Source organism: Cyrtonyx montezumae, unplaced genomic scaffold (assembly GCF_038088225.1).
Source record: "Cyrtonyx montezumae isolate F1298 unplaced genomic scaffold, pur_monq_1.0 scaffold_2, whole genome shotgun sequence".
In the NCBI taxonomy this organism is placed as follows: domain Eukaryota; kingdom Metazoa; phylum Chordata; class Aves; order Galliformes; family Odontophoridae; genus Cyrtonyx; species Cyrtonyx montezumae.
Window position 1 is genome coordinate 51063818 of NW_027071936.1, and position 15261 is coordinate 51079078.

Genomic DNA, 15261 nt, shown 5'->3' on the forward strand with positions numbered 1-15261 from the left:
GCTTTGTCTCACATAAATTGAGTATTTTAACTCCTTTGTTAAATATTCCATTTATTTTGGTCATAATCCCAACAATTTGTTTGAACTGTTCAGCCAAACACAATGTCATTTGGCAAAGCGCTGTGGTCCTCCATAAAGCCAGTTCTCTAGAGATAATTGCTAGCACATATCAGTAGTCCAACATCTAAAATAACACACTGATTTTGAAATACGACTTCACAGAATGCGAAGTTCAGCTTCTGCAGGCAGTAGAGTCTGATACGGTGCAGAAACAGGTGAAGCTCCTTGATCTTGAGTGCAGACTTAAATAAACAAATACATAAAAGGGTTTGCCCAAAAGCAGCATTACCCATCCTGTCATCATTTTAGGACTGATCTCCAGCCAGCATTTAGCACGATTAGATCACATTACAGCAGTTTATGCACTGCACTTTTGCAAAGCACACTGAAACAAAGGCAAACACCATGTTCTAGGCACATATTCGCTAAGCCCCCGTTGACGTCTGCTGGATGCTGCCGCACCACATGACATCCGCAGAGACACAGGCATCCTGAAACGTTTCCCAAAAGTGTGATTAGTCTGTATGGAAGTCATGCAGTATTATGAGCTGACCAATGAAAAAAAAATACCAAGATGTGACATTTTAACACTATTTTAAAGCAGAGCACCACTGTTAGATTGAACCAATCTTCCCTGCTCCAGCATTCTTGTTCAGGTATTGAAAAAGCTAAGAGTAAAAAATCTGTGACCAGTTTCAGCCAGCAGCTGAGCTCCTTCTTCATCCCAGAGCTCTCTGAGTTTCTGCTGTTCTTTATAGCAGCCAGTGGTTCCCACAGAGCTGCTCGCAGGCATGCTGCCCTGCAACAGGAGTGGCCTTGTGCAGAGCCTGGAGCCTCTGCAAGCTGCCACCAGAGAAAGGGGACATTTTTTCCCTGCTCAGATCGGGGTGACTTCTCCGCTAGGCCCAGCCCAGGCCCTGCTGTGCTCCCGCCCCAACCATGAGCTGTCTGCAGTCAGAGGAAGCTGACTGTGGTCGGCCACATCAGATACAGACCTCGTAATCTCAAACCCTGGTTTGGACTGACTGCCTTTCCTGTGTCCGCTCTGGGGATGAAAGCAGCACCATCTGCCAGCAGCGAGGCGTGAACAGGAAAAGGCTGTAAGAAAGGAGGGAAAAGGAAGAGCCCTGCAGCTCTTACCACTGCTGCATCCTCCCCTCCCTCCCCCATTTCCTAACATAAAATACCTGACAGAAGAGCTGAGAAGTATTTCACTGATCAGATAAAGTACAAAGTCTCTTCTTCTTCCCAACTGAGAATGGACTCCCACAGTTTGGCAAAATATTTCAGTAGCTTTTAACTAAACTCTTACTTAGGGTTGATAAGCAGTTCACTACATTGCATTCCCATATTTGATTTTTGCACAGCAATCTATCCAGTAAAATCCCTCCAGTCTTGTTGGAAGAACTGAATAAAAATTCATTGGATTTCTTACTGTTAAAAGAGAGTAAAACAGGAGTTTGGGGTATAGTTTTTTAGCTGGTTTCTGGTAACAGATAGCCACTAGTCTTGCAGCAATGGTTCCTTTCAGCCTTTTCCCTTTACTGAGACATCTAGCTGTTTTAAAACCTCCGTACTGCATTTCTCATAATAAAATTTGTTCCTGTGACCAAAAAAAAAATGCAGTAAAATGTAGAAGTTGTTCTAGTTATTCAGCTGTTCCATTACCCAGCCATCAAGATGAAAGTTTCAATATATTTTTGGAAGTACTGAAACAAGATAACTTGGTTACATTTTTAGAAAAGCCTATTTGCTTTTGCATTTTTTTTTAACAGTCTATTTGACATTTAGAAGAAATCTTTGACAGATCATAGCCAGAATTCTAAAGGCAAACAGCAAAAATCGATCTTTATCTAGAGATATGGAAACAATTGGTTCTTGTACTGAAACATCTGTTTATGTTGATTTCATACACGGAGAAACAGAGTAAGGAAAACAATTTGGCTAAATGGAGCCATTCAAAGTTCAGCTAAGTCTCTTTAAATCAATGTAACCGTCCATTTATTTATGGTTTTACAATCAAATTCTGGCCACTGTTCATGATGGCATAAACAAAAAGGGAGTTTTATGATTTTGGCAGTCAAATGATAAGACTGTGGACTTAAACAGGTTTGAACTGCTCTTCTGAGTTAACACTTATAATGTTGCCTAGTAGAAGTATCTAACTGTGAGATAGAAGCCAGTCATTTATTTTTAAGAAATATTTGAAATGAAGGAGTGTTATTTAAACAGGAGAGATCAAAAAAACAAATGCTGTCCAGAAACTGAAGCACAATATTTTGTTGGAACTAAAAGGAGAAACCAATGTGAACATGAAAACAATAAAACTTCATTAAAAGCAATTTAAATAAAATGGGTTTCAAGAAAGTTCTAAGAGAGCACAGTTGAAATCTAAGGAAGGGATAGAGTTTATTTTTAATCTTACATTAATCTCATTCTAAAGCAGTTATACTTGTTATTCCTATATACGTCTGTGTCTGCATCTCAAAAAGGTCTCAACTTAAACGTACAATAAAAATCAGCATAGGTCTTCAAGAGGTTCACTGTCACAGTTGGTCCATACAATCCCTGGTTCACGAGCTGCATGTAGTTCCTGAAGCATCAGGCACAACATCATCTCAGGCTGAGGGAGCAGCAGCACAAGGGGTCTGGCCAGTGATGCACACTGATCCACACTGGCAGCAGAGCATGAGATCCCCTTCCAGCCACCAGGAGAAACGAAGGTAAAGAACAGAAGGAAGAGCAAGTATGGCAGTGGGAAAGGTAGAGGGGACACGGGAGAATTGAGATTGTTGGAAAGAATAATGAGATGCCAAGTCACAGGAAAACAGACCATATTCTGAGATGCACAGAATTCCTTGTTGGAACAATAATCCCTTTTCTTTCTAAGAAAAACTTTTCTTAGCTACACTCCATTTAAAACTACTGAAAGTGGAAAAAAAAACAACCAATAAGACAAAGAAGAACAAGTGTAAAAGCCCAAGAAGGAATGGGTTAGAATAATGGTCAGATTCTACACCATATACTTGAGCAATGGGAAGGAACAGAAAGTCAGCGGGCCTTTATGGGATCTCACTTGCTATTTAGTAAATACTTTCCATTTCTCCAAAGCCACCATAACCATGTAATGACCTTAGGAAGCCACAGTTCTTGTGAATGCTTCGTAACATTATGATTTCTAAGTTGGTACCGAGTCTCACAGATTTTAAAAACTGCAAAATGCTCAACTTTTAGAGGTAGATGTGCATGATGTGCTGTCCTGAAATAAGGTCCCATGGTTATTACACAAGCTGAGCTTCCTGAAATATAAACAGGAATTCAGGAGACTGCTCATCTCTTAGGAATTTACCCTGTAATCTTTAGCAAATCTCTTAATCTTTCTATGCCTCCATTCATTCCCCATGTGTAAAATAGGGCAATACTGTCTGTAAAGATAAAAGTTATCATGCGTGTCCTCTTTTTTAAAACTAAATGTCTAGAAAAGCCCCTGGAAAAAAAATCTAACAACCACTTCTGTCAAATAGTAATGAAAATATCTATTTTGTCATCCAGAAAAAAATTACCAAAAATATTCCGGTTAACGTCAAACCTATTGCATGGTTTTGTTCTTCACAAGAAGTGATTGTACTGAATCCAAAGCTTTACTTTTATTAAAATAAGCCTTAAACATTTACCAGCAATGTACAAAAGTTGACTCCATTTTTTCCTGTGTTAACGGGTAGACATAATTAGAAACGCAGACATAAAGCTCAAACTTAGGTGAGACTGTGGCTTAGACCACTTTTCAGGTAACTGCTGAACACATTATCAGGATTTGTATGTCATTGTCATACACTCAGTATGTGTTGCAAATGACAAATACATACATGTACATGGGCCGCTCTGAAAATAATGCCTCCTATTTCATGATGTAGGCCCACAACATCAGAGGCAGTGGGTGGTGGTATGACAGCAGAGGTTGAACCTTACCACGAATATTGTTACATTTCATTACATGCCATGCAACAGATGGCAGCAGAGGGGCAGTCTGACAAAACGGCATCAGACACAGAAGTGCAAATGAAGCGTGTCATTGAATTCCTCCATGAATTCCACCAGTGTCACTGAATTCCTCCATGTGGAAAAAATGGCACCCACCGACATTCACTGCCACTTGCTGAACATTTATGGAAATCAAACAGTGGATAAAAATACAGGGAGATGGTGGTGGTATGCTTCAACAGTGGGTCACCTCTTCTGGGACAGGTTTTTGTGAGCATGGCATGCAGGCTCTTATTCATCACTGGTGAAAATGCATAGCTAATGGTGGTGACTGTGCTGAAAAATAGTGCTTCCAAGCTGAAAATGTGGTCTATCAAATAAAGTTATTGTGCTCTCTATGTCTGTTGCTACCCTGAAAGTAATGTGTCTTATGTAACTCAGATGAAGACAGAAGTCCCATGGCAAACTCAGTGGCCCCTTATGTCCTTTTGACTTCGAACCTTTTCCAGGTATTAAGATACGCTTAATCAAATCAGATTAGTGATTTCTACTTTGGTATTAAACAAGCCAATGGAAAAAACTGGAAGACATCACAAAATGGTGCACTTGCTAACAGACAACAAGCCAGCCTGACAGTGTAGTGAAAATCCGTCACACATTGATATGAGTTTGGATTCTGAGCTGAAGCCTGAGCTGTTGAATCACCAAGGCTGGAAAACTGGCAAAGGCATAACACTGCCCTCCTGAAGAGGGTGTGGGGTGCTGTGAAAGAACTCTTGGCATCATTCTCAGGGAAATATTTTGGCTCATGCAAGGACTGGCTTCAACGAGTTCAGAAGGAAGCTATGCTCAGGCCTTCTACAGGGGAACATATTTTACAACATGGGGCCTTTGGTGAGACTCAGAGAAGGAGCTTAGAAGACGCCTGAAAGAGCAGTACACTTAACAGACAATGAATGAAGAAAGGGTGACTTAACCCCTCTAACATGGAAAGATCAAAAATAAGTAAGTAACACACAAAAAACTTCTGCAGAGAGATGGTGGAATTAGCATATTACCATACTGTATTTTAGAAAATGAGGAAAAAATCTTGTAAGTTAAAGTATTTTCATTTTCTCAATTTATGGTATCAGAGCTGATATGCTCTAAGCTGTGAGCTTGAAAAAAATTATTTAAGATTAAAAGAGAGCTTTTATAATTCTGACATTAACATTACAACACTCAGACGAAGAATTACATTAAGTTTATTTAATTTAATATTACATGCATTTTAGACACTGATTCATAATTGTTTCTGGCACAAGTTGTCCTTCTTAATCTACAAGTAATAACCCTGGCTACAGTGAAACATGCATTACACACACTTCTGTGTGAAGTTACTATTTTCAGTTAGAAAATTCTACTAAGATTTCTAAATGGCCATTATACATACAGTTTAATTTTGGTTTTATGCAGGCATTGCATAGTTGATTGTTAGCTTCTCATGAGAGACTGGAAATGAGATATCGGTATTGTGAAGGAGATCAGGTGACAGTAGCAAACAAGAAAATTTGAAGAAGAGGCATAACCTTCAGGGTTGAAAGGTCAGCAAGTACAGCCTAGGATAAAAACCCAAAATGCTTGTTAAACTTGACATTTGAATCACATTTCTTTAAAGCAGAAAACGATTCAATATGGACTCATAACAACGGTTAGTTTCAGATCTGACTAGAAACAAATTACATTGGTTTACATCAGTGTGCCAAAAACTTTTCTTGCCTTATTATTCATCCTAACACTTCAAAGAAAAAGCATATGTTTACGTATATAAAACCAAGTAACTGTATTTTAGCCTTCAGACTTACTTGAAGTATACAGGACATCAAGAGGTCTAACATTTCAACTTGCTTCTAAAAATAATTGGGAATTAAGAATCCTTATCCTGTGGCTTGGCTAGTACTTGTGAAGCAAGTCCAACATAATGACTCAAAGAGTCAATGTCTTCTGATGAAAGACATTTAAAAAACAAAACAAAACATCAAAACAATCAAAATCTCTCAAGGTTTTTAAAAAATATGTATCAAGATTTTTGGAGAAAAAATCTATTTTAACAAACTAATACAGGTAGATGATGATAATCTTCATCTTCATGACTGATTTTTTTTCCCCATTTCCTTTCCATAAAATGATAGTGCTTAGAATGCATTTTCAGATTCAATATTAATAAAATTAACTTTGTTAAAATTTTGTAATATTAAAAAGCAGCTACATTCAAATATACTGAGAAAACAAGTACAAACCTCCACAATAGTTTTAAAAATTATATATCCCACTAACATATTATGAGATTAAAATAGAAAAAAAGCGCTAAGTATGCAACATAGTTTGGTAACTGCATTTCTGTAACAAATTTCCTTCTATTTCCATTTACTCCAGAGAAGTAGCATTACGTACTGAATGTTCAAAATTTATCTAGATTTTATCTAAGATAAGAATTTAGGCTGAAACATTTGCACTATGTACCACGTGCCATGTGAGGCTTAGGTTACTGTTGCTGGCAAAGCATCAGAAACTATTTCAATCTCCTCTAACTGAAACTTATCCTTACTTCAGCTGCAGCCAATGATGTCACCTCCATCAGGTTGACTGCTCGGAAAGCAAATACAGCAGCTGCCAGGACTGGAAAAAAAAAAGCCAACAAAACAATATTTAAGTTGATGACCTATTAAGTAGTGGTCAGGGTTAATCTTGTTCTAAAAACACCAGTTTTCTCTCCCCAAAGTAATTAGTTTGTTTTTGAATAACGATATACAGTGAATGTCAATGTTTGAGTTTCTTTAGCTATTCACTAAAACTGATAGGACAACAAACATCCTATCAGAAAAGTTTGAGTGAAAATGCTTGTGTTTGAGATGAGTAGCTTTTAACTATAATGGACAAGGTGATTCTCAATTATTTGGTTTCTAAGCCAATAATTTGGATTTATTTAAATGGCAACATTTCAATTGTAAGCATTATATAACTTGAAAAAATGTGAATTCATTTTGTAATCTCTTCTATAGGTATACATATCTGCATAGCTGTCTCTTATGTACAAATGGAACAAAAACTTCTTTTATTCACATTCTTTGTATTTAAAATGTGATCCAACTGAAGATACATATAACTTCCTTAGAAGCCTTCACCTTGCATAAATCTTAGGACAGAATTTCCTTTATAAAGAACAGAACTTTCAAAGTCTCTTAAGAGACAGGGCTTTGTAAAAGAACTGCAGCAAATCAGGACAGCTTTCAGTTGTGCTAAGTAACAAAGATGTATGTCCCATAAGATTAATCTTAAGTTTTGTGAAAGGTGATGAATTCAAATCTTAATCATTGCCACATCAAATGTTACCACTGGAGGTGGGAGAACATCTTATCCTCTGTTCAGAGCACTACTTTTGGACTGCCATCACAGCAAACAATTACAAGGAAGAAACGCAAATGACAATGTTTTTGTTAGAGGTGCGGTATTTATCCCATTTCTAGAAGGTATTCTCTTTGACTTGTGTATAATCTGCTTTTACCATTCAAGGAACAACTAAGTTTTCTTGTCACAAAATAGACTGTGAGCTAACTTGTACTTGCCTTACATCTACAGGGACTTAACATATTTTGTAAAAATAATTGCCTTACCAGCAAGAATTTCTAGGGAGTTGTATCCTAGGATTCTGTCCCACAAAAGCAAGAGCTGATCTGTAGCTAAATAACCAGAAAATGCTCGTACCATCCATTTAAATGAAATTCGTAGTCTGCAAGCAATAAAGCAATAAACAGCAGTTGTTAGATTTTACTCTCTCCAATTATTAAATTCTCTATCACCAAAATATTCTGACCAAATGATTAAATTAGAATGATCTTCAGCTTTTATCAGCCCAATTTCTGCTACTTTTGTAAATATTGATTGTAACAATACGATCTTCAGGTTCTGCTGTGCCCTGATTTAGGTATGCCATGATTTAGATTTGAGGAAACATTTTTTCTCTGAAAGAGTGGTCAGGCACTGGAATGGCCTGCCTAGGGAGGTGGTTGAGGCACCATCCCTAGCGCTGTTCAAGAAGCGTTTAGATGAGGTGCTAAGGGATTGATTTAGTAGTTCAGTGGGTAGGGATGGTGATACTAGATGATGGTGATACTAAATGGGTAGGGATGGTTGGACTAGATGATCTTGTAGGTCCTTTCCAACCTAATGTACCTATGAACCTATGAATATACTACAGAGAATGACAAACACCTGCTCTCTCTCTTTTCAATAGCATCTGCCCTATGGAGTATATCACAATGGAAATAAAAAGAAAAATATCTACTCTTCCCTTAGTTTCATCAGATCTGATGTGAATTACTGAAACTTAACGTAACAACACTTATTATTTCTCATATGAACACAAAGAGCTTTATTTTCCATAGAGCATACCAATGGAAATGCACAATGTACATATACACATTTTAGACAAAGGACTCCAATGACTTTCAAGGAAAATTGGCACAACCATGCCTGCAATTTGGAGCAATTTCTCACAGTTTTTAAATTAAAATACAAGACAGCCAGCATCTTAACAACAATGAATCCATATCATTTATATCAAGTCAGTAAAATATACTTACGGCTGAGCCCCAATTTCTCGAAGGTGATAAAAGAGCTGAGGCAGATGAGTTTGTAGAAGAGTCTCAAATAGCAAACACAATGACACAATGCCCTAATGAAACAAGATCATATCCTGAATAATAACACTCATGCTGTCAAATCTGAGAAAACAGTATGGGATGTAAGTATGCATGACTTTTTAATTCAAGAAATAAAATGCTATTAACAATACAATATTCAGTTCAGGTAAGCAGGGCATGAGCAACATATTCTGTCACTAAAGCTAACATTTTATCTATATATTAGCAATATTGCACACTTCAGCCCCTTTCAGCCCTCAGCTGCATGCCAGGATCTACTCGGAATGACCTACTTGAAATATTTCCACTTTTATGATATGCAGGCTAAATGCAATGAAGAATGTGAGAAACAGTCTCTCTGATAACAGAAGCAAACAGCAATTGAGACATCTACAAATAAGTTAAAAGAGCTCATATTTTAATATTTCTTTAACAAATTTCCATGTAAAGGAATAGATTCTTGTCTGACCAGTTTCCCTACTATTCATGACTGAAAGCACACTGGTCATCCTTGAAACAGTATATTAAATAGAAGGATTTTCTTTTAACCAGGAAATGCTTTCAAAATGTAATATAACTATTCAGCCATTTGTGAGGGAGAACTGAAAAATATTTACTACATTCTACTCAATAAATAGAAGATAAGCAAAACCTTCTACAATTGTCTTAAAGTTATAACAGCTGGCTGTGAATGTAATCAAGTTAAACTGTATCTCCAGTCTCGAGTAATGATAAAAAGCTTTCATGCAAAGATGGTTGAGTTATAGAAAGGGACATTAACATGATGTCACTGAAAAGATATCTGTATATCTTCTTCTACATTATAGTGCATCTGCCCTAGAAAGCACTTAAGTGAGCAATTGCACGTCATCAGTCAAAATAGGTCACAATATGCATTTAAGTAACAGCTTGAATTAAGAAGCATATTAAGTAAAATACATGATTTCATAAAGTACATTATAATCTGTAGCAAAGACTGACATTGAGATAGGAAAATATATCCAATATCCTTCCCATGTTTGCCTGAAATATATTATTATAAGGATATATTTTGATCACAGAGAAAAATTATGCTACTGTACAGTATTGTTCTATAGCAAAGAGAATATTAAGTGATTGGATTTTAATTCCTAATGAACTTACAGAGGGATGAGAAGAGATGGAATGGAGTCTGAAGAAAAAACGCACATACATCTCACGGAATATCTGATACAATTTGGAAGGTTCATGGTACAGAAAACAAAGTGGAGCAACTGAAAGGATAAAAGAATTATAATTGACACAACATCATAAACTGCTAAAAGAATTCAATGGTTAGAGGCATGAAGTATGGTGAAAACCATGCATTATATACTGGCACAATTTACAAAACCTACAGGAACTATTCAAATATGTTTATAGTAGTCTACCATTTGAAGTACAAAGTTAATCAAGGGTGTACAACACATTCTAGCTTACAGTTGTTAATATTTCAAGAATCTAAACTACTTAAAACCTGCCTTCTACAGTGCTGTCCTTAATATGCTTTAAGGATAGCTTCTCTGGGAGGTAGGGCAATGACACGTTGCACACTGCAAGTCACTGATACAACCATCTGTAAAACTTCTAACGTGCTCACAGGATAGCAACCATAAATTGGTTCCTCATTTGTATGGTAGGTATTTCTGTCTTTTTACTGTTTGAAGTATGACTGATTGAGAAAGAACTGTTTACCTGATTCAAAATCAGAGTTGGCTGTATTTGTAAAGCAGCAGTTCTCAAACTCATTTTCACTCTTCCCCCTCCCTTCCCCCCCCCCTCAAATTCTGGCATATAGATGAATATGTTTCATACATATGCTGCCCAAACATAACCAGATACCCTTGATTTCTATTCCAATCATTCAACACACATTTCAGTTGTTCTGTACACATTTCTGCAAACAGCATTTCTTTTAATCTCTCAATTCACTCACCACATTTACTACTTCATCTTATATTATAAATACACTTGTTTTGCTTGACAGCTCGTACTTCGTGACATTCACAGTCTCTGTCTCTGCATTCACCCTTCCCTCCAGTTCTGTTTGCTGAAATAGGGACAGCAATACATTGTCTGCCTAAAAAAGGTATACATACATATATGGATATGTATGTACACTAATTGATATATATGGATGTATGCATATGAATTCTTGAATGCTTCTGTATGAGAGGTGGGGGCACTAAGGCAAGGTGAGATGTTCACAGAAATATGTATTTACACTGGGTTGAGAAAAGCAGAGGGTTTTTTACAAGTGTGTATGGGTAAGGATTGAAGACTGAGGCGAAAGAGTTGGCAAGGTGCTTCTGTACATAAAGACCAGGAGGATAAGAGAACAGTGCCTGACAGGTGGCACTGTATGAGAGTGTGTGTGCAAATATGCAAAAGTATACAACATTTACACCAGGTCCCAGGTACTTCCTCGTAGAGCAGCTGCTTGGTCCCAGCTGCTGCACACACAGCTTCCATCCACACTATAGTGTTTCTGCAGCCTAGCTTTTCAGACTCCCTCCTTCTCACAGCCAGTCTATTTTGTGTTTTGTGCCCTTTCCAAGTAAAAGGGGAAAGGAGGGAGGGAAGAGGCTCCCACCCAGTTTGATAGCGCTGTTCTAAAGGGCAGAGTCAAATCCAAACATTTTGAAAAGCAGTTTCACATGGAAGAAATTGAAAATCTCCTAGTAAGCACTTAAGGAGGAGTGTACAACTAAGCTGCTTCTTACTTCAGAAGACTTAGATTCCCCATTCAGGTCTAAATTTCTATTTCGTATTTAAACTGCCCTCTATCTCTGACCATTGGAGGAGTGGGATCATTAAATTTTATTAGTAGCTAAACATAGCATTTAAGTATAGTCTCAAACTCTGCTTGTCCAAATACCATGGATATACCATCCCCCACCCCCCAAAAAGAAACAAACAAACAAAAAAACCCAACAAAAAAACCCCAACAAAAACAAAAAAACACCATCACCACTGCCACAAAGTTCTGGAAACCTGTAACACACACTCTCATGGTGTCTGAGCACCTCACTGCAGTATATCTATGTAACATGCCTTGTTACATCTGAGATCTGAGAGACTTTCCTGTTCTCTTTCTAGAAATCTTGTTGATATTCAATCTTTCCTCTGTGCAGGGCAGTAGCAATCAACTTATCACATCACAGTCCTTAACTCCTTTTCGAAGTCAGATGCATCAACAGGATTATTCACATAATACATGTTTTTAAGACTGACAGATAAAGTGGCCTTTATCTGTCAGAAGAGAAAAGAACTCTACAAATCAACTTTCTCCCTCTGTTCATATACATTAAGATGCCACTTCTGACTTGGAGGCCAACAGCTTGGCGATTAGCTCTCAAACAGTATATGGTACAAAGCTGTAATGTGAGGTAATAGAAGCGGCTTGATTTTAAGAATCACATACAACAGCTTTTATCTACACAGAAATAGAATATATAGAGCAATACACGTACAGAACAGTACATACAGCCTTAAACTACACTAGAATAAACAGAAATCCCAGACTGTTAAAGTTTGTATGAGTCACACTTACCATACATAGAAAAGCCATGAAATGGGATTACACCTAAAAAAACCCAAAGATTTATTTTATTGTTGTTGTAAATTGATTTTTTATCCATGCTAGAAATGTATTTTCCCCCCAAGTTTCTAGATTGTATTCTGCATACTACAGGGATAAAATATCTCGTTGTTATAGCACCCATAGTCTTAGATCTCTGGCTTGTGTTTAAGTAAAGGAATTAAACAATTTACTTCACTATGACCAATGGTGTGCCATAATGCATGCTATAGTTCCTAGAAAGCCATGTAAAGCTCTGTTTCCATTAAGTTACTAAGCATAAGCTTTGATGAAATCAGAACCTAATTTCAGATAAATGACAACCAGTAAATGTCATGCATTGACAAGGAGGGAGATGGAAAAAAAAAAAAGAGGCCAAGACTTCCAGCTGCTCATGTAATACTCAGACAAAACATTTAGAGGACTTGGCAGTTGTATCACGACAGTTCTCTCCTCCTTTGCAACTGATCTCAGCTCCCATTCATTAATTTTCCACAGGACCAATAGGAGGGAACTGCTTTGACAAGAGGTCATAAGGACCTTTATGGCTATAAAGCTGCAAAGAAATGTGGACGCAAAAATGGAAGGAAGGGGAACAAACAAATGCACTATCACTGTCACCACAGGGAGAGAGAAGGCACAGAAGGTAAGTCAGAGATACAGATTCAAGATTGGTGATGTGAGGCCTTGAAAACAACAGCAATGAACTCGAATTTAAAATGTGGCACAAAAATAGGGTAAGGATTCAACAGACCAGGACTTAAATGATCAAAATAAGAGCTGAAAAAAGGAATTAACAACTGAAGTAACAACAGCAGTGATATTGATTTACAATGAACATAAATTTCAAATGGAAAAGAGACTTTCAAGTGTGGCGTGCAGAGTGTTGAAAAGCTGGGGATCAGGATCAAAGATATTTTGAGATCCTCTAAGTAGAAGGTCCTCTGTCACTGGAGTACAAGCTGCTGCACCAGAAGTTTTTTTCCCTCTATTTCTAACACATATAGACAAACTCCACGTCACTATGAACAACAGGCTGAATGTGCTTCTGCATTATATTCAGTTCAACCTACTCCTTTAAATTAATTAATTAGGCAGAATACGTAAAACACACTTTGAAACAGAAAAGGAGGTTAACACATATTTGAGGAAAAACATGTCCTGTACCATTCCAATCTACCACTAGAGGAGGTAGCAGTATCATTCTTACCATTTGGTGGATAGAAAACAGCATATTCTTCTATTCCAAGTTTTCCTGTGAATCATCAAAACACAATTTAATGCAATTAAACTGTTAAAAGGTGCAAAGATACACGTTTAAAAAAAATAGATTTTAAGTGACAACTATAAAAGTTGTAACTGCAAGTGTTACTGACCATTTGATATTGTCCAAAATCATGTAAGCAATGCAATAGGACAGATATACTCTCAAATATAAAATAAAAATGCAGCACAAACAAGGGAGAATGACAAAGAGGGAGAAAAAGGACAAGAATTTTGATTGGGGTGTAATATTAAGGAGCTCTAAAGGTAATTGCTACAGTCCTTGAAGAAGTGAGGTGGGAGGGTAAGTACGTCATGCTTAAGCTGACTTAGGGACAGAAAAGTCATTTAAAGAGGAAGAACACCAGATGAAAAACATTCAAGACTTCATTAAGCCTGAAATTGAGAGGAAGATAATGGTACAGCTCTGATAAATCAAAACAACAAAAACGTAGTCTATTGGATACAAGGAGCTAGTTGAGTCAAGACAATTTTTGACTAGAGATTAAACAAAACATTACTTCCCTTCCCTGCAAAATGAACATCTCACATTAGTCAACAGCATTGCAACTACATGACTTTCTCATTTCAAATCATCTATGAACATTTTCACAATTTATTTAGCACTATAAAGAAGATTTTTATGCACATTACAATTACTTAAAAACTTTTCATTATTTCTCTGTTTTAAAATGAGAAATTAAACTGGAGAATTCATGTCAAGATTTATAGGATATGCATAGATTTGCAGGACCTGTGAATTTTGTTCTTTCTATGCAGAAGAGTGGCACAGGGAACTTTTGCCAGTTTCAAATTAGTTTGGACTTAAATGTTTTCCCTTAGTACAAAGTGACAGAATTAAATTCAAAATTAATCTGTGAAGTTCTTGCCCACTATTGCCTGAAAACAAAATTAGGTATTTTTCAGTTACAGAAATCAATTGTTTCATCCAAATAAAAAGTAATTTTACTTTTCCTTTCAATTGTTTGCTTGCCCTGTAGCTGGGAGTTGTAACCTGGAAGGTGATTATTTTTAGCATGAAGCATTTCTCTTGGAAAATTAGCCAAAAATAGGACCTACAAGCGTTGCAGATCTGTGCTGCACATGTTCAGCAGAGACTTAGATTTCAGCAACTTCATTCTCCAGATTTATTTTGGAATAAGTAGAACAGTAGTGTTTCTGGGCTGCCATGGCTCTATGCCCAAAGTGAGACCCAGACCCCACTTCTGTTCTGCTCTCAGGTGAGACCCTTGCTAGTTTCTGGCAGTAGATAAAATAAACTGTTTAATTCATGCAAAGAGAGAGAGAAAAGACCTATAAAGCAATCAGAAAGTAAGAAAACAATAATCACAAAATAATCATTGTCTCTACTGACACAAGTAGCAGCACATGGAAAACAAAGTGAGCAGAGCTGCAAGAAAAAGTACTTGGTACCCATTGGGCTAAATATACCAGAACTAGGGACCAAGGAACAAAACGGCAATGGACAAGGTAAATATAAATGAAATATATATATTAAAATAAAAAAAAACAGGGATCGGATGGTTGAAGGGTTCAAAGAAGAAGACAAGATTAGTAACCTCTGGGTAAAGCCAAAGGAGGTCAGGATCTAAGAAGCAAGGCAGCAGAGCTTAGAAGCATGGTAGAAGCTGGCTGAGAGGGCAAGTGGACTGAAGT

The 15261-nt window shown here is 37.1% G+C and overlaps 1 protein-coding gene across 3 annotated transcripts in view; it reads right to left on the reverse strand.

Annotated features, from left to right (window-relative positions):
• Nucleotides 1–5268: 5268 nt before the first annotated feature.
• Nucleotides 5269–15261, reverse strand: part of TBC1D19 (TBC1 domain family member 19) — a 45043-nt gene continuing 35050 nt past the window's right edge. For all 3 annotated transcript variants that reach the window (XM_065735711.1, XM_065735712.1, XM_065735713.1), the window contains 7 exons: nt 13532–13576; nt 12295–12327; nt 9867–9976; nt 8664–8755; nt 7695–7810; nt 6629–6699; nt 5269–5639 (listed from right to left, as the gene is read on the reverse strand). In XM_065735711.1, coding sequence (XP_065591783.1) covers nt 5565–5639; nt 6629–6699; nt 7695–7810; nt 8664–8755; nt 9867–9976; nt 12295–12327; nt 13532–13576 — 542 coding nt within the window. In that variant the 3' untranslated portion in view covers nt 5269–5564. The remainder of the gene's footprint in view (nt 5640–6628; nt 6700–7694; nt 7811–8663; nt 8756–9866; nt 9977–12294; nt 12328–13531; nt 13577–15261) is intronic.